The following is a 24927-nucleotide window of genomic DNA, read 5'->3' as shown; positions in this document are numbered from 1 at the left end:
AGTGGGATGAGATAAGACTGCACTTTTCCTTTGCCCTCTTCCTTCCTCTCTGCTGTCTTTCAGTAGTTCCAGGGTGATTTAAGGTATGTATTCTCTAGTCGCATTAAAATTCCTCCTCCTCTCCCCCTTTCCTTTCCCTTCCTCTCCTGCAGTCTTTGGAATTTGCTCTCCAGCATTCTGGGTTGGGGGAAGATAAAGGTTTGCTATTTACAATCTGGCTACAGGTGGCCAAACTGTTTGGTCTTATTCTAATTTTCTTCTCTCAGTTTCCCTATTCCTCCTGCCTTGGAATTTTCCTACCTTCTTACTGTCCTATAACTGTTCAGTACAATCTAAACATTATCTTTACTAGCACAACTCTGAAATTTTAAAATTTGTTTTAAATACACTGAACAAAACCCTGCCCCTATACAGCCTGTGGTACCTAACTTCCCTTTATTGCTTCCAGTTCATTTGTATCCCTGGAAAAGATATTTCAAGTATTATCATGGTTGAACTGGTTGAATACAAACGCGTGCGCGCGCACACACACACACACACACACACACACACAATTTTGGGGGGTAACAAAAGTGTTCATTTCCTTTTCTTTCCACTGAGCACCTCCAAACAATGTGATTTTCCTTTTAAGTCTTCCACGCTTCAGAAAAAAAATGTGTTATTTTCACTTTTGCTGTGATTAGTACTGGAAAGTGTCTTGCTCACAGATAACACAGATACCAACTCTTATGCACAGCTTGAAACTATATATTTTACCCTTGACTGCCTCAGTTCAGAGTCTTTGATTTGTCACTGACTGTGGCAAGTCACTTAAACTCTTTCATTTCCTCCTCTGTCAAATCAGGATCCTAATGATACTTTACTAAGAGGGCGGTTATGAGGCTGAAGTGAGTTAGGGCATGTAAAGTGTTCGGAACAGTGCTGGGCGTGGTAAAAGGGCTGGTTCTAGGAATAACTCATTGTCTTTGTTCAAAAATCACTGGAGCAATTTACATATTTGAATAATGGTCTCCCCCTTACCCAGTTAGTTCCGCACACAGGACCTAAGAGATGTCAGAACTTGGCCCGTTGCTTCTGTGGGAGGCAGGTACCGCGCAGGCTTCAGGACTTCCTTTGTTGGCTTCAAAGGCAGCCACGACCAGCACTTCCAGCTCAGCTCTTGCGGATGCTCCACCCCAGAGTCTGCTTTCTGGATCAGAGGAGCCTACGCAGCTATTTAAGGTGGACTAGCCAGGTAATGGGCCATAACGTCTTGGCCCCTTAGCCCTTCCTTGAGCAGTCACTGTGATTGACAGTGGGCAGACAGGTGCAAGAAACTAGAAGTCACTACATGCAGCCAGAACAAGTCCACTCAACCCGAACGTCTTTTGAGGAATAGTCTCAGACTGCCCCCTGAGACGACTTACTGTTTACAAGACAGCACTCGTTATACACTTTCTGTTAAATATATGAAGAAAGAATCATAAGGAATGGGGACAAAGACTGCAAATCTGATTAAGACTGCTTTAGAAAATACATCCTGACCCCCTTTGCTGCTAGAAAGGGATAAAATATATACAAATCCTGTAAATAACATGTTTATTTTTTTGTAGAAAGCCATAACAGAAAATGATTAGTCTATAACTATGTAAGAACATTTACATCCATACAATCAACAACTTCAAAAATTCATATTTTAAAAATAGTTTGAGTGTTAATTATAGGAGAGCCCTGATGGGATCATTTGTGAGCGGTTCACCTTGCAGCAGTGCTCTTTAGACGTAAGCATTTTTATCAAACTGTTTGGAGGGGGTTGTGGTTTTGATATCTCCTTCTCCACCATGGTACTTTGTCCGAGAAGACATGACAGATGTGGCCCCATTGTATGCGTATCCCATTCTGAAAGGCAAAAACACAGTTCGGTAGATTCTGTTTTACACGTAGGGCAAACAAAAATGGGAAGAATCCATTCTCCCCCTACTTGTGTCATAGCTAAGTCCAAGTCCCCCTGATTACTTCCAGTTAGCCTTCTTCCCAAGAAATGTTTCAAAGTCAGTTCTGAACTGCTGGTGTGATAATCTCTGCAGAAGAAACTCCTGGCTTTTTCATTTGTTCAGTGATTATCCTTTAAAACCATTATTTAAAACTTCTCTTCCGGGAAGCTAGGATGCCACATTGACCTTCATCAGCAATTTCTATGTGAAAGTTATGATGAGGCCAAAGTGAAGAATGCCCCCATAGTCAGACCCATGGTTCTACTTCCAGAACTAGCTTTGGAATGTAAGAATGATGAGCTTAAAAACAAACAAAAAACTATAATTAACTATATTCTATTCAATATTATATTTACTCTGTTTAATATATTTACAATATATTCCTAACCTTTCCCAATCCTGGGTTTTTGAAGTTTCTAAGAAGCATGAACTATCTATAACGTCTCACACGTAGTGATTTAAGAATAGTATAGTACTTTTTAAAAGGTCATTTTGTTTCTTTTTCATACCTGGGTGTTTTGTTGCTGTCAGATATTGAAAAGCAAAATATGACGCCACCAATTATGCAGAGTGTGGCTCCTGACCATCCAATAAACAGAGCGGCTCCTAATTCATACCTGTGAGGAAGTATTACACCAGTATTACGGCTTCTTATTAAGGGGGTTCGAGGGTGTTAAACAGTAACACTACTAGCTAGCATTTACTCAATGCTAATTATAATTTTTGCTATTAGAGCTTGTACAGGAAGTAATAACACCTTGTATCCATATAATGCTTCAAACTTTTCTCAAAGTGTTTTTATAGACATCACTTGATTATATATCCCCAGAGAAATAAATAAAGAATAAGAGTATACCCAAATCTCAGGGACTGTGTGTTTCTCATGTTTGTCTATCCCATTCTTGAAGAATAGTGTTTTTTTGTTTTTTTGGGTTTTTTTAATAAAGAAGTGGTTCTCAAACTTTTTGGCCCATAGTCTGCCATTGCAAGGGAAAAAATGATGTTGCCATTCCCTACCTAAGGGTGCTTTTCATTGTAAAGTGAAGTCACAGTAGGAAGATCTGATGATACAGAATCCACAGAGGAACTAAGAAAGGAAAGTAAGTGAGGGTAAGAAAGACATGCCAAGGTTAACTCCCTCCCCAGCCCAACCCCCTGAGCCAGGTGCAGAGCCAGGGCCAGAGTGTGGTATCAAGGTCACACCATGATGTTGACAGCAGCTGGCCCAGGCCTGTCCTGAATTTGTCTCATCTCTTTCTATGAGCCGTGTCCCCACCCAGGCTGGGCAGGTCTTCTGGGTGGTTTGAGTCACAGCAGTGGTGGGCAGTGGAACAGCCTGGCCCTGGCCACCACCTGGCGCAAGTAGGAAGCAACACCTACAAAACTAAGGACTTATGGTTCACTTGCCTATTTTCAGATGTGATTACAGAGGCAATTTCATGGCCTGTGTTTGCCATTGGGAGGGAGACATGTACACAATTCATGCTGCCCTGGGGTCCCTCCTTTCCTCATCTTGTGTTGCCTTTCCTTGGAAATCAAGGTGATAGTGGAAGCAAGGCATAGTTGTAAGCACAGCATCCTGCCCTGGAGCCTGATTAGGCTCTGGGAACCTAGAAACTTCGACTGGTAGCATCAGAGGCAATGGCAGAAACAGAAGGTTGGAGGTAAATAGAGAGTTCAAAAGAGGACTGAAGAGAGACGCGCACAGGTAAGAAGCGAGCTGGCCAGATCAAGAGTGTTGAATTGGCAGTTTTATCAATGATACCTTCATTAAATATGTTGTACATCTACAAGGGATGTCACGGAATTCCCACATCAGCCCTGCTTTGAATATGTTTTAACAAGATTATGCAAATAAAACAAGCACAGTGCCAAGCTGTAAGGTCAAAATATCATTTGAGCCCTGGCCGGTTTGGCTTGGTGGATAGAGCATTGGCCTGCGGACTGAAGGGTCCCAAGTTCGATACCGGTCAAGGGCACATGCCCAGGTTGCAGGCTCGATCCCCAGTGGGGAGCATGCAGGAGGCAGCCGATCAATGATTCTCTTTCATCATTGATGTTTCTATCTCTCTCTCCCTCTTCCTTCCTCTCTTAAATCAATGAAATCAATAAAAATATATTTAAAACACACACACACACACACACAAAAAAAACACCACACAAAATATCATTTGACCTTAAAACATCTAAAAGTCCTATAGTAAGCTGGCATCATATCCACCCATTCTCTTCCTCTTACTGCAGAGACAACTAGATGAATAGCATACTGAAAATTTCTATTTGAAGGGCACTGTTATAAGATTACAATTTAATGATACTTTCCACTTTTCTCTATCTCCCCCCCGCACACACCAGATTTTACGCTGTTTTCTCTCCTGAAACTATGTGTTAGTATAACTTAGTGTAAATAACTCTGGAAGAAACAGTCCGAGATTTTCTGACAGTGCCAGGTACCATGGTTGATTAAAAATAAGTCTCTAATTGACCACCAGAGCTCAGTGCTATGGATTCAAAAGAACATGTAAACGTTTGCAGTGTTGTGACAAATCAGAGGATACATTACCCAGGCAGCTCAAATGTCAGCAATTGTCTTTATATTTATTTAAGCATCTTGAAACTTTCTGAAGGGATTTAAGAATCAAGAGTTTGGCTTATACTAAAAATTGGTTCACTTATTTCTTTTTAAAATATATGTTAATTTTCTTAAGGTCACTGAATATAGACTCCAATACGAGGGAAATATCATTTTCATTTGAATTCCTTGTGATTTTTGTTGGAGACAAACACTTAATGAGTGGTAGTACCATTTTAGAGTTGAAGTTTTTAAGAGACTCCACGTCTATACCAATAATTTTTAACAATTCGGATGTGAGGGCTTTTGTGACTTGGTGCTTTCTCTTTCAGAGACTTTTCTTCCTTTATTCTGTTAAAAGAAATGTTTAGCAGACTTACTCAACAGTTACTTGAATTCATACCTATCAGTGTGCACGATCTGGCAAAAATGGACTTCCATTATTGAAAGTCGGGACTGAGGAGAGCAATCTGCTATCCACTCAGATTTGCCATGAGGACACATCCTTGACACTGATTGGGAAACTGTCTCTGCTTGGAACTCTTTCTTCATTTTGGTAATGCTAAGAAGCTGACTTCACCACCTTAGAAGACTATCCAAATTGCAGGCCTGTCTTTTGTTAACAATACCCTCCTGGCCCTAGACCAGCTTTCCCTCTCATTGTGTGATCTCCTTATTGAGCTGTTACAATCAAGGAAGTGCCTTCATTATTCTAAAAGGCTGAAAATCTGCTTAACCCCAGAGGGCTCTATGATCAGCAGGTTGAAGACAGAACCTCGTTTGATAGATCAGAACGTTGTTTTTGGAGCCTCTCTCAGATATTCTGCTCAGTTGGTAGGACTAATCCAAAGCTGCCTATAGGACTTTAATTCATGTATGTAATTGAATGCAAATTTAGTAAATTAGTAGAAGGGGAAATTGTACTTGAGTTCAGAGACATTAAAACACAGATTATGCACTTAAAATATTCCCCAAAAAGAACCGTAAAGATCAAAGGCATTGAAATAGCCTCTAAACCAGTGGTTCTCAACCTTTCTAATGCCGAAACCCTTTAATACAGTTCTCATGTTGTGGTGACCCCCAACCATAAAATTATTTTTGTTGCTACTTCATAACTGTAATTTTGCTACTGTTAATGAATCGTAATGTAAATATCTGTGTTTTCCGATGGTCTTAGGCGACCCTACTAGCGGTTGAGACCATCAGAAAACACCATCAGAAAACACAGATATTTTGTAAATATAGACCATCAGAAAACACAGATATTTTAAGACCATCAGAAAACACAGAAGACCATCAGAAAACACAGATATTTACATTACAATTCATAACAGTAGCAAAATTACAGTTATGAAGTAGCAACAAAAATAATTTTATGGTTGGGGGTCACCACAACATGAGGAACTGTATTAAAGGGTCGCAGCATTAGAGAGGTTGAGAACCACTGCTCTAAACTATTGGATGAAGTTATTCCCATCCGCCAGGCTGTGCTCACGTCTCTCACGCCACGTTGAGAGAATCAGAACTAGAACCACTTTGATGGCCTTAATTCTGATGCCTTCATACTTTAATTCCTATTTCAGCCTGTAACCTTCACAGCAATCCTGAGGGAATGGACTGAGAAACACCTGTTATTTATCTTCACCTCCTATGTTTGCCTTCCTTGCACCCAAACCCCTGCTACCACCTGATCTGCCATCCATGGGGAGCAGACCCTGGTCGCCACCACAGAAACTACAGGCTAACCCTCGTGCTAATTCATGTGTTTCGTGGTAGATGAGAGAGACATAGCTCCTTTCTCAAGGATCTCACAGTTTAGCGGGAATAGTCAGACATTAAGCAAACAATTATATAAAGTGTGATGACATGTAACAATAGAATCAGAAGAGTATTTTTTTTTCCAAAATAAACATTACCTGTTCTCCCAAATCCATATAGATGTGGTTCAAGTAAATGTCCATGGTGACAAAAGTTACTATTACTGTCAGCTCATGGTACTGGAACTTTTTGTGTGCCAAGATTTTTTTTACACATATTACCATATTCGAACTCCATTGCAATTCTGAGAGATGGGTTTTACAAATGAGGAAACTGAAGCTCAGGGAGATTAGATTACTTGACCCATATCTCAGCTAAGTAAATGGTGGCTAGAACCAGGATTTAAAACGCATAACTGTGATCCAAACCCTGAGCTCTTAGCCATCACTCCTTCCTTTTATGCACACCTCAGCTAAGTAAAAGACTTCATTAATATAAAAAATTCGATCAGTGCACTGGTTTCAGTTGTCATTTCAGAAGCGTATGTGTTCTCTCTCCCTGGCTCATTATGTTCTCAGTGGCTCAGAGCTCGGGGGTATGGAATTTTTCTAAATTCCCTCAGGCTATCTTTTCACCCAGCACAAGAAAAGGTGAGAGCAGTAATTAAAATCAGGACATGTTGGACTTGAAAAAGAGAAAATCAGCTCCTCTAAAAGCAAAACAAAAACTGTTTGGTGAATGAAAATAACCACATCCTTTTAAGATCCCAAAGAAGTGAAGTGACCTTGCTGAAAGTCACGGAACTAGGAGCCAGGTCTTTTGACCATCAGGATAGTGGGGTTTCCCCGCCAAAACACAGTGTTCTACTTCTCATTTTAATCAAGAGTGGCAGGAGCCAGCCTTCTGGCTCTCTGAGCAGCACCATGGCCGTGGGCAAGAACAAGCAAGCACCTCACGAAAGGCGGCAAAAAGGGAGCCAAGAAGAAAGTGGTTGATCCATTTTCTAAGAAAGATTGGTATGATGTGAAAGCAACGGCTATGGTCAATATAAGAAATGTTGGGAAAACACTAGTCATGAGAACTCAAGGAACCAAAATCGCATCTGATGTTCTCCAGGGTCGTGTTTTTGAAGTGAGCCTAACTGATCTATAGAATGATGAAGCTGCGTTTAGAAAATTCAAGCCAATTACTGAGGATGTTCAGGGCAAAACTGCCTAATTTCCATGACGTGGATCTTACCCATGACAAAATGTGCTCCATGGTCAAGAAGTGGCAGGCCATGATTGAAGCTCATGTCAATGTCAAGACTACCGATGGTTATTTGTTTTGTCTATTCTGTGTTGGTTTTACTAAAAAGAGCAACAATCGGATTTGGAAGACCTCTTATGCTCAGCATCAGCAGGTCCACCAAATCCGGAAGAAGATGATGGAAATCATGACCTGAGAGGTGCAGACAGATGACTTGAAAGAAGTGGTCAAGAAATTGATTCCAGACAGCATTGGAAAAGACATAGAAAAGGCTTGCCAATCTATTTATTCGCTCCATAATGCCTTTGTTAGATATATCAAAATGCTGAAGAAGCCCAAGTTTGAATTGGGAAAATTCATGGAGCTTCCTGGTGAAGGTAGCAGTTCTGGAAAAGCTACTGGGGATGAGATAGATGCTAAAGTTGAATGAGCTGATGGATATGAGCCTCCAGTCCAAGAATCTGTTTAAAATTCAGACACTTAATGGTGACAAATAAAAAAAATCCTATTTATGAAAAATAAATAAACGAATGGCAGGAGCCAAAATAAATATTCCAATTATCTTAAAACAACTAAATACATATAAAAATATTTGAAGTTTAGAAAGTACACTTATATATTATCAATGTTAACATTTTAAAATTGAATTCCATTGGTTTGCTTTCTATTTTTTTAAATCCTCACCTGAGGATAAGTTTTTATTGATTTTAAAGATAGATGAAGGGAGAGGGAAAGAGAGAGAAACATAGATCGGTTGCCTCCTGTACGCGTCCAAAATGGGGATTGAACCCACAACCTAGGTATGTACCCTGACCAGGTATGTAACCTGAAACCTTTTGTTGTAAGGGACAATGCTCCAACCAACTGAGCCACACAGGCCAAGGCAGTTTGCCTTCATTTAAAGATTACCATCTAAAATAAACTTTACTCAGAGGCTTATAAAATCCAAGATCTATGTAACTGCATGGATGGATTTTATCCTGTATAATAAAAGGCCAGGGACCATAAGCTTAACGACTAGAACGACTGCTCGACCAGTTGCCATGAGGTGCATTGACCACCTCTTGGCCCCTCCCTTCCCCCATCTCCTTCACCCCCTCCCATCCCCACTCGCAGAAACCACAGGGAACCACGGGGAACCACAGAGAAGCAGATGGGTGGTGGTGGGGCAAGACTGGGGACTGGAGAGTGGGCAGAATGGCTGACCTCTTAGTCCCTCCCCCCGGCCTGCAGGCTCTGATGGATCAGCGATGGTGAATGGGGGAACTGGGGTGGGTGGCAGGAGGACCAGGCTGGCTGTCAGGCTGTTGGGATCCCCAGCTCATCCCTGGCTGCTCGGGGGCTCAGGCCGGCGGGAAAGCGGGCACCGGCGACTTCACCTCCATGTGCATTCACCGAGCTGGCCATTGATGGAACGCTCTGCCCGCTCGCTAGGGGCCGCTGACGCAGGCACCGCCACCAGAAGCTGCGGGGCGCACCCGCGACCTACCCACCCCGGTGGCGGAGGCCGCGAAAGAGATGTTTGGCCTGGGGACTGGCGAACAGGCAGAAGATGGCCCTGATCACAGGCTAGGCCTTAGGAATCCTACCTGCACGATTTCGTGCACTGGGCCTCTAGTATTAAATAAGTACCCTAACAGCATTATTTACAAACAAACATTTCCCCCAAATACTCTTCATTCTAGAAGCAGGGTGTTTAGTGCCTTTTTTTTCTCCCCGAGACTGTCGCAGTCTAGTCTCACTTATGCAATTCACATCATTTAACAGTTATCTCATGCCGCCTGAAAGATGCCCCAAGATTTCTCACTTAAGTCTCCACATGAGACGACTAAAAAGTGGCAGGTGCCTCCCCAATGGTGACTCAAGTAGAATGGGATAATTTAAATAATGTCTACTTATATATGGAAACTTCATGGAGTATTATCAAATTTAGGAAACCCCAAATAAAGACTGATTTTTTTTTTTTGCGGGGGGGTGCCAATTCTAAATTGCTCTTCAGTGGCTAGTTTATGGTAGACATGCATGCATTATCTTTCCATGTATTATCATTAGGGTAGTTCAGAATTCTACACATTCTATATATCAATACAGGTACACTGTAACACTTATTGATCACATACCATGTGCCGCTGTGGTGGGTGTTTTATAAGTTATTTCCTTTCATCCTTAACCTTCACAAGCAGGAGGTGCTATCTCTGTCAGCCAGCCAGGGTCTGAGCAGACGTCTGACTCTAAAACCTGCCTCTCAATCTCTCTGCCTCCTTCCCTCTTGTAAAGTGCTCAGTAGGTATCTTTACAGGAGTTCAGATTTTTGCCAATTATTCATGGGAACTTAATAACCCATCCACAGTATAACAATATGATATTAGCCAAAGAACATCTCATGTCCCCAAAATTACATAGTTCAAAAACAAATCCGTTGTTTAGCAATATCCATGCCATTGGTCTCCATTCATGTGGGTAATTGGGAGTTTCCTGAGCCTGCATTTTCAGTGAGAAATGATATGCCGGGTTATAACACTCCAAGTAGGCACAGTAACATGTTTACACACAAACGTTGAAGTCTGGGCAAACTGACTGCAGAGGGGGCTGTGCTTCAAGATTACAAATTCTGAAGACAACCCACACTGTCCCGAGACACTTTAGGCAAGACCAGCACTGGCGAGCACAGGTCAAGAATCTGTGGAGACAGGTGTGCACATCTGTTTGTGTTGAGAGAAAAATACACAGATGGACTTGGAGCAAAAAAAAAAAAAATTTGGATCAATTAAAAGTATATCTGCATTTTGCTCAGAATCCTCAGCAGCCTACCCGAAAACATTTCAGAACCAAACCAGGTGCTGGGGAAGATGTATGCAGAGTGGGTTCTTGTTAGAAGGGCTTCAAGACTTTCCATTTGACAGTTTCAATTTGTTGTGTATCTCTAACTCAATGCTAGGAATGAGGTGATGAGAAATAAAGAGAAGAAATTATACAAGCCTTGTTTCTTTACAACGGTTTCATGCTAGACCCCTTTCAAGCCTACCTTCTAGTTTAGAGCCAAGTATCTTACAACAATTATCCTTTCTACTAGGTCTCCAACATTTCAATCTACAGTTCTCAATGGCTAGCCTTAATATACTGTATAAGGTAATAAAATGGTACATTAATGTACTCTGCTTAAGGGCCAGTACCCTTTAAAATAATAGCTAACATTTACTGAGTGCTTATTATGTGCTAGGCACACTTCTAAACAACCGAAATGTGCTACCTTGTCTAATTCTCACAGTAACCTCAGAGTACCTACTACCCATTTTACAGACGAGGAACACAGACCACAGAAAGGACAAGTAACTTCTTCAAGATGCACAACTAATAAGTGGCAGAGTTGGGGTTTACTCCCAAGTAGCCTGGATCCGGGGCCCTTACTCCTTTTTAAAAAAATAATTGTTAAAGCTTTTAATAAATTTACATACACAAGTATGCACAGGTCAAGTTTCACAAATTCAACATGCATGTGCCGCAGGAATCAAAACGCTAGAGCCGCACTGTGCCCCCTTCCAGTCACTGCTCCTCTCTCGGACTTCTAACAGCTCAGGTTAGTTTTGCCTGTCCTTGTAGTTAAATAAGTGGAACCATGTTATATGTACTCTTTTGAGTCTGGCTTCTTTCATTCATTACTAATTTTGAGATTTATCCAAATGGTTGTAGACGGTTTATTCTCATGTCTTTTAGTGTCCCACTGTGTGAATATATAACAATTTGTTCACTCACTCTACTGCTGAGAGGCATGTGGGTAGTTGACATTTTAGGCTATTACAAAAAGTGCTGCTATGAACACTGCACGTGTATTTTTATAAAAATATGGATGCATTTCTGCTGGGTATCTTCCTAGGAATGTAATTCTTGGGTCACGTGTCCAGATGTCGTAGATGCTGCCACACAGGTTTTCAATGTGATTGCACCATTTACATCCCCACCAGCAGTGAATGAGAGTTCTGGTTGTTCTATGTCCTTCCCAACATATTTTCTACCTCAATAATTTTTAAACATGCCTTCAAACAGAAGTTTTTAATTCAACATTTCTTGAGAGCCTGCTATGTGTCAGGTGCTCTTCTAAGTGGTGGGACATGTGGGTCCTCACTCTTAAACAGTACATTATGCTGCCTCCTCTCCTCACTCACTTAACCAAAATCGCCACAAGCATGCTCACGTCTTTCTACTCCAAGAGAGATGCAGACAGACAGACGGACAGTCACACAGCACTGCTGCTTGACCATCCTTGCTGTAAATGTCATGGAGCATGGACTGGCTGCAAGAGACTCCAACAATCAGCAAGGCGTGATCTCTGCTTTGAGATGTTCCTGGTCTGGTTTGGGAGATGCACCAATAAGCAAGTGCTAATCTCCCAGGAGGATTATGATAGAAGCATGAGGTGCAACATCAGCAGCCAGGAGGCCCCTCACCCAGAACGCAAGTCCTGCAGGAGAAGCAGGGGTTAGCCAAGATGTGAGGAGGAGAGGGAAAGGGCTGGAGGGCTGGGGGTGGTAACAAGCTGAGTGACCAGAAAGCATGGCATACTGGCATGGATGGGGACTTCATTAATGGTCAGTAAGAACAAAACACAGATGTCTAACACTTGGTTTTCAAGTCGTGCTGGCATAACAAAAGCATCAAATAAATTGGTCTGAAGTGGCCTGGCTACCACCAAACAGTCACAGAACAACACCTTACTATTTAACAGTTGCATTTTTTGTTCATGTGGCATTTCTATGGAATCCCTTATCCAAGAATCTATGGGCTGTTTACTGATATTAACCCATTCTCCAAATAACCTCATGAATGGAGTAAGCCTGAATAAAAAAACCTCCATAATTCATCAAGTTATAAAAAGGACAGAAGAAAGAAGTTCAATGTCTTGGCAAGGTCACCTAGTGAGATCGATATTCATTTCAACTTCACCAAGGAAAATGTTTAAAACCATTCTATAAATGGTTTTAAAAACTCTGAAAATAGGAAACCCTGCAGGTAAGACCCAAACATGAAAAATATCACAGCCAAAACATTAATGATAATTCTCACATACTAAAGGAGAATAACTCTAAGGTTGTGATCACCTGTTTGCTCAATTAGGGCAACTGGTTCGGTGCTTTAACTTGGCATGCTTTGAAAACAAGTTCCTTTATGTCAATCACATCTTACTTGGAACAGTTTATTTAAGAAAAAAAAAAAGCAGACATTCAGGAAGTTAGTGGTTTGGATGACAATACAAAGGTGGAAATAATGTAATTAACTTTTAACACCCTGGTAAGGTGAATCACTAAGGGGTGTCTGTTACCATAGGCTTGCAGGAGAGTAGATTGCGGGGTGGAGGTGGTGTTTGGGGGATTATGTAGGTTTTGTTATAATAAAAAGAAGGAATTTAGTTTGAAACAGCCCAAAGGGAAGAACTGAGAAATAGTTTTTAAGGATTTGCAGGAGCCCATCCAGGAATCATAAAAGATAATTGTAACTTGAATGAAAACAAGGAAGCAAAACCAAAGGAGAAAAATGGGGAAATGGCAGAATACAACCAGAATCAGATGAAATTCTTTAGATCGCAATCCTGTCAAATGATTGCAGCCTGGAAGAAAAGTCTTCCTGATAAGTGGTGGGAAGGGAAGGGTTTCAGAAATAAATAGCCACTGAACATAAGTGTGATAGTGTTTGCCATGCTCCTGCCCCGATCTTTAGTCCAACTCTACCCTAGAAGCCACTCTTTTTTTTTTTCTCTCTCAACAAAGTGCCTACTGAGTTCTTTGCATATAGTAGGATTGTAGTGGAAACTATTTTTTTAATATATTTTTATTGATTTCATTTATTTCAGAGAGGAAGGAAGAGGGGGAGAGAGATAGAAATATCAATGATGAAAGAGAATCATTGATCGACTGCCTCCTGCATGCCCCCCACTGGGGATCGAGCCTGCAACCCGGGCATGTGCCCTTGACCAGTATCAAACTTGGGACCCTTCAGTCCGAAGGCCAATGCTCTATCCACCAAGTCAAACCGGCCAGGGCATGTAGTGGGAACTTTTTGATGACCTTAGCTGTGTTTTCCTAATTTAGGCAACCAAAATGGGCCTTATATAAGTATGTGCTGGAAATCTAAAAGAAGATTCAGTCCATTTAATACAGAATTCTTAAGAAAAACAACAGCAGCAGAAGCAAGCCAATAACAAAACTAGGTTCTGAGGCCTGAACCATTTTCCAGTGCATTTTAGGGTTTAGGTATGGGAGAGCAAGTATATGCTCACTAGAAATTTAAACTAGGGCATGAGCAGAGCAGCTCTCACTGCCTTCCTAAGCACCTAGACACTCACCTGCCTTCTAGGCCTGAAGGGATAGATGTTAATTGGCAGTAGCTGGCGTTAGGAAGAGTAATATGTGCTAAGGATGGTAGGAGGAGAGTTGAGTGTGCCTTCTATGTCCATCCTCTCAGAGGCTTCCTCTGTCTGCTGGGACTACAGAAACCTTTCCTGCTAATTATGAAAAGACTAGCTCTACAGATAAGAGTTTCACTTACCAGGCACGGTGCTAGGCGAGTAAGATAGAGGTGAAATATATGTTTTCTGACTTCAAGGAACTTACTCTCGTGCAGGTCAGTGAAGGCACTGAAGAAAGTCAGAACCTCCAAATTTCAGCTCACCTGGGCTTGGCCCTGCCTTTAGCCTTGATTCCCTGACATATTCTAAGTTCACGTACAAACTAAATCAGAGGCACACATCACTAAATTCTAGCAAATGTAGCAAATGCCAGCTAAGGAGTGTATCCCCCTAGAATAAGCCAAATGAAAATCTTGCTTCAAAGATCATATTTTAAGACATGAAATGCGTTTATTCTATGTTGAGAGACAATTTGCAGTTTATCGAGCTTCTCAATTTTCATATCCTCTATGAGAGGTGTTGGTAAAGGGAAAACAGATGAAGTCAAGTTAGTCGACTTGGTTTGCACAGAAGTGAGTTTTTTTTAAAAAGAAGTCTGTAAATTTCTCTAGTGTCACATCATTTTTATGTCTCTACTAGAGACCCAGTGCACGAAAATTCGTGCACTCAGGGGGGTCCCTCAGCCTGGCCTGCGCCCTCTCACAGTTTGGGAGCCCTCAGGGATGTCCGACTGATGGCTTAAGTGCTGCTGAGGAGGCAGGATAGGCTCCCGCCACTACCGCTGCACTGGCAGCCGTCAGCCCAGCTTGTGGCTGAGCAGCGCTCCCCCTGTGGGAGTGCACTGACCACCAGGGGGCAGCTCCTGCATTGAGCATGTGTGTCATAGCGACTGGTCGTTTGGGTCAATTTGCATATTAACTGTGTGTCATAGCGACTGGTCGTTTGGTCAATTTGCATATTAACTGTGTGTCATAGCGACTGGTCGTTTGGGTCAATTTGCATATTAACCTTTCATTACATAGGATTCTATCATTGTAGGTGGTTAGAATCTGATCATATTTACAACTTTCAGGCCTTGACAACTCTTTGATCTAAGGGATTTTATGTAAGTTATAGAAGGCCTTTCTTTGTGCATGATGAGTGAGAAAAATAGTCCCTATCGCAAAAAGCTAACATGTTTTCAATAAGCAGGATTTTAAAAAAAAGTCTATATTTTCTATAAGTCCTTGATATGGATGGCCTGTTACTTATAAATACTACCAATCTGTAAGTCCTGCTGTTTTACATAATCCCTAGCTCTTGTGTTTTTAATTACATGAAAGTAAATTGGCAAATTGTAGGTGTTCTATTTTAAGTCACTGCAGAAGAGCTTAATAAAGACATCTATAAAGATAAGCCACATCTTAAATACAACATGTAATTCAAAAAGCAATCTATAATAATAAAAGCATAATATGCTAATTAGACTGGAAGTCCTTCCAGATGAAGCCGGGGCTGTGAGGGAAGCCAGTGCCAGCAGCTGGGGGAAGGAAGGCCTACTCTTGCACAAATTTCATGCATCAAGCCTCTAGTCTTAATAATAATAGCCAATACAATACAGTAATAGCTAACACAGGGGTTTGCTCATTTCTAATCAGTTCTGAACATATATAAAGGGCATCCCAAAAAAAATCCATACACAGTTTAACAGCTGACAGCTCAGTTTTGAAACTGAAATGTACTTTGATAAACACTGCCTTTATAATTATTCCAAGTGTGAGAATACATTTTTTGGGACACCCTATAAGCAACCTCTCTTAACTCTCAGAGCAACTCTATGTGAGGGGTACTAGCATTAGCCTAATTTTGCAGACAAGAATGCAGATGCAGAGGGCATGAGTAGGCATAGATGGAAAAAGAAATGCTGGGAGGCTGAGTGGGAACAGGATAGTTCAATGTAGCACCAAGAATGTGGAAAAGAGGAAAACCTTTCAGAATCCATAATTAGTGAACTGAGTTTCACTAAAATCTGAAAGGAGAATAAGAAATTCTAATGTACTAAACTGAATAAGGTGACTGAGCATAGAGCAGCACAGACTAAAACCACACAAAGAACACGTGTAAGTTACGGTGCATACATGAATTAGCTGTGACCTTTGAGGAAAGGTTAAAACTATTTTTAAGTTTCTGACATCCTTGATAATTGTCAAGGAAATAAAAACAATGATGTTTAGGAAAGATAATCCAGAAAAGTCAGCAATGTCCTTAATACAATAAACCAAGAGAAATACAGTTTTGCTCTATATTTATGACACTAAACCCTGAAATAAAAATGTATCATTGAAATGAAAAATGACATTTCGTTTAAATATCATTAAAATGTTTCCGATCTTCTGGAGTCATCTCAGTTTTCATCTCAATGCTCAATGTTTGGTGTCATGTACATCTGTGCAAATATCATTATTGAAAATTTATAACTGAATACATTTTTCTAAAATAGGCAGAAGAGTGAAAATTACACTAAAACAGTTGTTTTTGTTTCCCATTTAATAAAGTTTCAGAATAAAAACCATTTTTAAATGTACAAAAGAAACTCCCTTAATGAAAAATATATGTAGCATACTGTAACAAAAATGATAAAGTAGTCCAATATTATAAATCATGCATTTTAGAGCAAGCATTCCAGAGTTTGGCCGCCTGGTTTGACTCGTAGTTCTATCAGCCTTCTAGTTTAGTCCAAGTTCCGGTGGACACATTACTTGAACTCTTTCCTCAATTTAAAAAAAAAAAAGGGAGTACCAAGAAAACCTACTTCATAAAGCTGTTGTAAGAATAAAATAAAAAATACCTGCAATGCTCTGCCTGCTACATGGGAGGGACTCAATGTGTTAGCTGTTATTTTCATTACATGTCATTATATAAGCATTTCATTATATAAGCATTTACTATTTATGCATAAACTATACTAAAGAGAGAACTAGAAACTCAATTTTTCTGAAGACTTCTAAGTCCACTGGAAAAAAAGTAATGTAGACCTGACCAGCCATTTTAGTGATTACTTTTTAAAAATTTCTATAACATTTTATCTAAAGGCTGAAAGAGAATCACCAGTCTGGTGGACAGCATAACCACATGGCTCTCCACAGAGTTATGTGGGTATACTCTCATGAAAGACAAAACATCTGATATGTTATTATTTCTAATGTGGTACCCATGGGGTTTTCCCAATGCAAAGAAATAAGCCCAAGGAAACTATAAAAAGCAACAGCCCATAGTTAAAACAACAACAAGCAAACTGATCTGTAAATGCCAAAGCATTCACCTGCAACTGAGGCCAGTCACATCTGAGAGTCTGTGCCACGCCCAGAGCATTTAAAAAAAAATGCTTGCATCACGTACAGTGTTTGTGTTTTTACATATAAAGGTTTATTAGGTGGAGCATGTTAAGGCCATAGTTAACAGAGCAAATTTAAAAGGCTAATAAAGAATAAAAAATAATATTTCATTTAAATATCATTAGAATGTTTCTAATCTTCAGAAGCACAGCTTCCTTTCAGTTTTAATCTCAATGTTTGAGATGTAAACTGGCCCAGAGCTTAGCATCTGGCAAATACCGTTCTGGATGGACAAAATCAAGGCAAGCTTTCAATTTCCTGTTCTCACCCTTCATCATTCTTTCCTCCCCAATTACACTTCTATTCCACTTTCCCTCCATTTAGCTTCAATTTTATCGTGTCCAGTGGATGAAGTTTAGATTTCTAAATCCGACACCTTAAGCTATTTAGAAACAAGACAACATGTAACACTCATGTAGTAATTAAATGCATCATTTGCCAACGTAGCACCTAAAATGTTTACTCTTGAATGAAGTCATCAAATACCATCTAGCCCTTATATCTCACTTTCTTTTCATAAGCCATGGAGGAAATTTCCATACCTTAATTTAGAATATGATTTTATGTACATTTCCTATGAGCTAGAAACATAAAGACTGAGGTGAGTACTTACTTTTGATCAATAAAAAGAGGATCAAAGAATTCCGTTGTGATTTTGTTTGCATACAGGGAACAACCGGTCATTGAGCATAACCCTAAAATGTATCAGAGGAAAAGGACCGTGGTTAGTGAGTGCTATTTCATTAACATGGTGAAAGTACCTTGTTTGGGAGAAAGTTACTATTTACCTGACAGTATGAATACAACCCCAGCCAAACAAGCAATTTTAGCTTTGGCTTTCTCTGAGCCTCCGACTTTGGTACACTTCATTCCAAACAGGGCAATTATGGAACCAAAAAAGCCCAGGCTGACAGCGGCAATCATAAGTCCTCTACATGCCTGGATATAACCTGCAATTAGAGTAGGTCATTTACATGTTAACATAAAACAGGTGGCTGTCCGGGAGAAATCCTCATTCTACATTGTCCTCCTGAACGATTGTTCTGTTTTCCAAAAAACAAAAAAAGTAAATGAATAACCGTAATTGTTAAAACACAGGGTAAGACAAGCAAGAAAGGAAAACAAGTTAGCTTACATGGAGTGCCTGTTCTATGCCACACACTTTTAAGTTCAGTTTATGCATAATCTTCAGGTTAGCTCTCTGGGTGCTATTATTCACATATGAGGAAACTGAGGCAAGCAAAGTTTCTATGAGATGCCAGAGATAATTAGTAAGAGGCAGAAATGGACTTTATGCCGATATGACTATAAAATCCAGGTGATGCTGCCTTCCACTGTGCAAAACATCACCTGCCACTATCTCGAGCCTCTTACTCCTTTGTACATTGGAACTTTTAAACAGATGTCTGAGTGGTTCAGACATTATAAAATTTATCATTGGACAGCAAGACCTCCCGAAGGGTGAAATCTTCCAATATCAGTGAAAGCTTGTAAATGAGAACAACTAAAATATAATCATGAGCCACGAGGAGCCTAAATTAAGAATTATTTTCATGGCATTGTATTATTTTTCAGGGCACATATGATAAAACGTGGTTTAAAAAAGCACTGTCTATTTACAGCAAGAAGAGCTTATAATTATTAAATTAACTGATTACATATAAATGGATGCTTTCAAAGCAATCCTAAAAGCTTGTTCTCTTGGTTTGTTTGATCATTCTTCCTACAACATTTATTTCCTTAGTCACATATTTTTATTTGCACAGCCATGGTTATGATAAACTTCAGCCTGCCTTTCATCCAGACACTAAGAAATGCTAAATTAACAGGATTTAAACTAATAAGCTTGTCCACATATGGACATTTTCATTTCAGCCTGAAAAAAATGCCATATTTCAGTCTGAAACCGTGATGGCCCATACTAGGTGTAAGTACATACTTGTTAAGCAAATGAACATACATGTACTTTAGGTTTACATTTGGAATTTAACTTGTTAATCTGAAAAACCTTGTTAATGCCAAGAGACTGAAAGTTACTCATCGTGTGTCCTCAGACAAAAGCTATAATGAACAATATTTCTAAGACTATGAGAATTATAAACTCAGAAAATAATGCTGGCAGGTGGCTTCCCGTCCATGTTTCTTTGGGAAAGAATGAAATTTTAAATTTTAATCCTATTCCTATGATCCATTTTAAAGAGTTCACAGAAGATGTTCTATTTAATTGAACAAATTTAGGCCCCCATATATTCAGACTGCAATGACAATCATCTTCTATTTTGTAGCATGAACTACTTCCAAACAAAATCTTTTCACTGATGGTGAGACCATCAAAAACAGCAACAGGAACATTTTTAGCAAAACGGGATAATGGAGGCTTGTTTTGGTAGCAATGATCATGCTGCAGGGCTCTCTGGGGGACTGCTGCCCAGTACTGACCTAGCTCTATTTTAAACTTCAATCCTCAAGTCCTTCTACCAGAACCCAGGGAGCAGGTAGAAAGAAGCCCAGAGAGAGAGAGAGAGAAGCCTGTTAGTTCCTTGCAAGGTTAAAGAGAGTCTACCAGAACCGCAACTGCCTCATCACTTATCACCAGGGCTACTGGGACAGTGTGTGGGTTCTTTATAGCTTTGTTTTAATCTATGGTTTTGAGGTGTTTTAGCTGACTCTTGACTGAAATCACTAAACGGACAAAACAGCGTGTGTATGATGTAACCTCAATAATACATGTGTAAAAAAACAACTATCCTACAAAACTTTACTATGAACCTTAATTTGCATTTACTTTAATAACCTTACAGGCTTTATGAATAGAAAATGCAGGAGCCTGGCAAAGGGTTAAGTCCTACAGTCCGGCCATTTAGACTACAAAATGCATTTTCCCAGATGGTGAACAGTGGTTAGAGTCCCATGCTGATAAATTCAGTTCTTAAAATGACTGGGAAAACAATAGCAGCCTTTAAACTTTATTTAACCGCTACTCATACCCTTTTGTTCTGAGTTTCTCACTCAGGTCTCCCATCTCAACCCTTGGCACATGTAAGGGAGTAGAGATGGGAAAGCAAGGTTCTGATGTGGTCAGGTCCTTCCTCAGTACCACTCAACACCCCGATTTGAGGGCAAGGCACCTCTCTCTGGAGGGAAAACAGTACCAATAAGTAAACTGCTATTTTGTCGCATGCACAAAAAAGGCACTTCACCAGCACAATCATTGGCTAGATTTTCTAAAACGGGGAGCAAAGAGCAGGGGTTGGGGTTCCTAGGGATAGCTCGCCTGCCAGCTGTAAATGCAGTTGAGTTGTTGGTAAGCCTGAGCTTTGTGAATTAGGGGCTACCAGTCCTTAAAACACCCACAGACTCAGGCCTTAGGTGACGGCCAACAAACTCAGAATCCATCTTTTGCAAGGCAGACCTCTACAACCTTGCTTTCAACAGGTCCTCGGGGCAAAACTTAGAAGTAAAACCATCAAGTGAAGTGGTGGTAAAAACTAGTCAAGGAGGCCATTATTTTTGACAGGTCTAATTTACTGACACCGTTAATAGCTAATTAACACATTAAGGTGCTGAAGCATGAACATATTTACTTAGAAGTTCTCTGAAGTATAATTTATAGTTAATTCTCTTGTAAGAAACGGCAAACATTCCCACTAACAAAAATAGATGGCATATACTAAAAAAACAACCTGGCTGAAAATTATTCTCAGCTGAAGTTCAAGTGGTGTTTTGAAAGGAACATGGGTTAGCAATAAACAGAAATCACTAGCTTATTCAACTGTGAAATTTTTAATTAGTAAAATGTAGTGGCCTTAATGAATTCTGTTAAAGGAAACCTTCAAGGTGTCCCTTATCTAAAAGTTAAGTGTTTCGCCCTGGCCAGGTGGTTCAGTTGGTTGGAGCATTGGCCCATACACCAAAAGGTTGCAGGTTCAATTCCCGGCCAGGAGGAGTACTGGAGGTAACCGATTGATCTCTCTCTCTCTCTCTCTCTCTCTCTCTCTGTCTCTCTCTCTCTCCCCTCCTCCCTTCCTCTCTCTCAAATCAATTTAAAATAAATGCATATCCTCATGTGATGATTAAGAAAAAAAGTTAAGTGTTTTCCAAATGATGTGTACCTTATTTCCCATTGCAAACTAGCAAAAATGAAAATAGCCACTTGGTGGAGACAATTTCCTAGTAGCACACATGCTAATATTAAAGGGAGAAGGAAAAAATGAGCTTTTCTTATGCTAGTAGCTTTGTGCATTTTTTGCAAATACTTTGAAAGAAGATCGGTATGGGGAGAAGGCATGAACTTTGAATTTTAGCTCTGGTTCTTCTATTTACCCACGGTGTGCCCTTGATTATGTTAGCTAATCTCTCAGCCTCTGTTTTCTCATCTGTAAAATAGGACAAGAGCTTTTATTTCACAGGATGAATAAAATGAACAAAGTGTCTGGTGAGGGGGATAAGAAACTCATGGAAGCTTCCCTTCCATAATACTAAGATTGATTCTAAGCAGAAATTAGGATTGGGGTCTTAATATATTTTATTGATTTTTTTTTTTAACAGAGAGGAAAGGAGAGGGATAGAGAGTTAGAAACATCAATGAGAGAGAAACATCCATCAGCTGCCTCCTGCACACCCTCTACTGGGGATGTGCCCCCAACCAAGGTACATGCCCTTGACCGGAATCGAACCTGGGACCCTTCAGTCCTCAGGCTGACGCTCTATGCATTGAGCCAAACCGGTTAGAGCTAGGGTTCGGGTCTTAACATGGCATAACACTAACTCTAGACATTTAGCTTTTTCCCAGCCTCTTTTTCCTTACAGAGAAAACTGGGGTGATATGATACCACCTGACGATGAGGAATCAGAGCTTTGACCTCACATAGGAAATTCAGAGTAATGACTCCATCATCTGCCTCAGAGAGGTTTGTTCTTCCATCTAAGACTAGACAGGAGAACCACGAGTTTTCTCTCCCCTTTCTTGGCTTTTCTTCTCAATCCAGACCTCCTGCCTGGTCAGGCCTGTGGCCCCCAGAGCCCATGGTAACGTCACTTTCTCCCGTCACTGCCAAGGCAATGTGAGGCAGTCCACACGCAGCATGCTGTCAGCAGGACCTGCCTCAGGATCAGCACCCAACAGATGCGGCTGCCCGGAGACTGATGTTCTCGCCCACACCGATGTTGTTGTTATTTCTCTCTCTCTCTCTCTCCCTTCTTCTCTCTCTCTCTCAAATCAATTTAAAGTAAACACATATCCTCAGGTGACGATTAAGAAAAAAAGTTAAGTGTTTTCCAAATGATGTGTACCGTATTTTCCATTGCAAACTAGCAAAAATGAAAATAGCCACTTGGTGAAGACAGCCAAGGGGGCCGCTTTGAAAAGTTCCACTGGTAAATGGGGCAATCAACTCCTCTCGCTATGAAACTGTCGCAGTGCCACTGAATCCCCATATGTTATTCTGGGAGATGCAGAAAAGTAAATCTGTCGCTTTGGCGGACCCAGCAGGAAGAGTCTGATAAATCTGACTATAGTACACATGTCAAAGTCCTCATAAGTTTAAAAGACAAGCAACAGGCCGAGAGTGCAACATTTATAACAAATCAAAGATTGACATCCAAATTTAAGAAAACAAATCATTTAAACCAAGAGGAAACTACAGAACCATGGGTATAAGACATGAACAAGCAATTCACAAAAGAGGAGGGGGGAGATCAATATATGGTAAGATGGTCAAAATCAGTGCTAATCAGATCAGGGAAATGCCATGTTAAATGATAACATGATAATGTCACCTATAATATTAGATGAAAAACTTAGAGGTGAACATGTAAAGAAATAGGTATTCTCACACACTGTTGGTAGAATGTAATTTGGCAGTATAAACAGAATATTAAAATGAATATTCTACTGCCCTGACAATACAATTTCTCAGCATGTACTCTATAACAACACACATACAGATAAAGAGGCAAATATAAAATTTTTCAGTAAAGCACTAACAAGAATGAAAAGCTGGAAAGGGTCCAATGTCTAACAACGGGTAAATGGTTAAATAAACCAGTTTGTCCAGGCGAATGAATACTACGCAATCATTACTTCTATATGTACGGACTGGGGAAGATAAGTTATTAATTTTAGAATGCTGCAGAAGAGTACGTAGTTGTGTTATTTATGTTTTTAAAAGTCCTTTTCTAGACACATGGAAGGCTATTTTGCAAACAGGGTTGTATATAAATGTCACTCCTCTTCCATTTGCTCCATTCACAACTCCCTCTAGAGCTAAATAAGTGAGGGTTATCCCTCCTTCCTTCTGCCTCCAAATCTTGATACCATGTCCACTTTCACCTCAGACGTATTATTCTGCACGTAATGATATCCAGCGAGCTCTTATTTGTCTCCCTTCTCTCTTGTCCCCCAACTGTCCTACAGAAGGAGCCGTACCTATCTGGCACTCTATCTCAGGTTAACAACAATACAGTTACAACAGAAGAACGCGCTTAAAACAGTAACTGTTAAGCCCATATTCCTGAACGTAAACCACAGCAACAAAGAAACAAGAGGCTGCCTGTTCAAAGCATCTACCTGGATGTGCGCTCTGCAGAGCCACAGGAAATTCAAGGGCAATTCTAGGGAACCCACAGTGTGCCAGCCACTGATTTTACACAGCAGGGTGTCACCCGTCTAAAACCGGACACGTAGGCCCTTACAGGCAGGTTCCATCAAATACCACCGTGGAGCAACAAACATTTGCTTTTCGTGGCAAGCACCATCTTAGGGGAATTCAATCTTGTCTTTTATTTACTCAGCTATGCAAATAAAAAATGTGCAGGGCAGTAATAAAAGAAAACACCTCAAATCTAGAAATAATGTAAATTTCTGCGGGGACCCATCCAGTCCCGCGCTGTTAAAATCCTGGAGGAAGAGCCCTAGAGCATGAGCACGCCTCTGACCACGTTGATATCGACTGTTCTCTTGAGACTAAAACAGAGCCAGTTTTCTATGTGACCATCTCTCTACCCGTTGCTATAATGCAATGCAATATAAAGCCCAATGAACAAAAACGATGTAGCAAACAATTTACAAAAGAACACCACGAGGGAGGCCCGGAGAGGCACCGACACAGAACCTGTCAGTCGCCCGCACGAGATTCTGAGTGGCCAGGACTCTCCACCCGCTGAGGCTCAAGGGCTGTTTATTTTCCTAACATTTGGAGGAAGCATTAAAGCCCTGGCTGGCACGTCTGTAGAAGAACTATTTTTTCGCGGGGGGGGGGGGGGGCACCCCTATAATATGATTTCTTTTCTGCTGCCCACTTTAAAAAGAATTCACGAAACGGCTAAAGGGAGTCCAAGGCAAGCCTATTTCGCTTTGAGGAGTCAGTGACACCCTTAGAAGCCAGCTCTTCTGGGGAGTCGACGTGGAAGACAAGCCCCCCTCTGCGTGACTGCGTGTCCTAACCGTCCGCAAGAGATGAGGGCCCCACAACTGTGTCCTTTACTCTCAGGACAGCAAAACTGCTCCCCTCCACCCCCGACACCCGAGAGTCACCCGCCGCATTTAGGCCTGTCTGCGTGTCCCCCTCCTAACCCCCACCCCCCTAACCCTGGGATCCCGGG

At 40.8% G+C, this 24927-nt stretch overlaps 1 protein-coding gene and 1 pseudogene across 3 annotated transcripts in view; one reads left to right on the top strand and one right to left on the bottom strand.

Annotated features, from left to right (window-relative positions):
- Positions 1-1703: 1703 nt before the first annotated feature.
- The window catches only part of CLDN10 (claudin 10), a 117783-nt gene continuing 94559 nt past the window's right edge, over positions 1704-24927 (bottom strand). For all 3 annotated transcript variants that reach the window (XM_008143995.3, XM_054720250.1, XM_054720251.1), the window contains exons 2-5: positions 18114-18275; positions 17939-18020; positions 2483-2590; positions 1704-1878 (exon numbers count right to left, since the gene is read on the bottom strand). In XM_008143995.3, the coding sequence (XP_008142217.1) occupies positions 1755-1878; positions 2483-2590; positions 17939-18020; positions 18114-18275 (476 nt within the window). In that variant the 3' untranslated portion in view covers positions 1704-1754. The remainder of the gene's footprint in view (positions 1879-2482; positions 2591-17938; positions 18021-18113; positions 18276-24927) is intronic.
- LOC103288273 (40S ribosomal protein S3a-like) lies at positions 7227-8045 on the top strand (annotated as a pseudogene).

This window comes from Eptesicus fuscus, chromosome 8 (assembly GCF_027574615.1).
Source record: "Eptesicus fuscus isolate TK198812 chromosome 8, DD_ASM_mEF_20220401, whole genome shotgun sequence".
NCBI classification, from domain to species: Eukaryota; Metazoa; Chordata; class Mammalia; order Chiroptera; family Vespertilionidae; genus Eptesicus; species Eptesicus fuscus.
The sequence above is the reverse complement of the archived record's forward strand: the minus strand, read 5'-3'. Positions and strand labels throughout refer to the sequence as shown.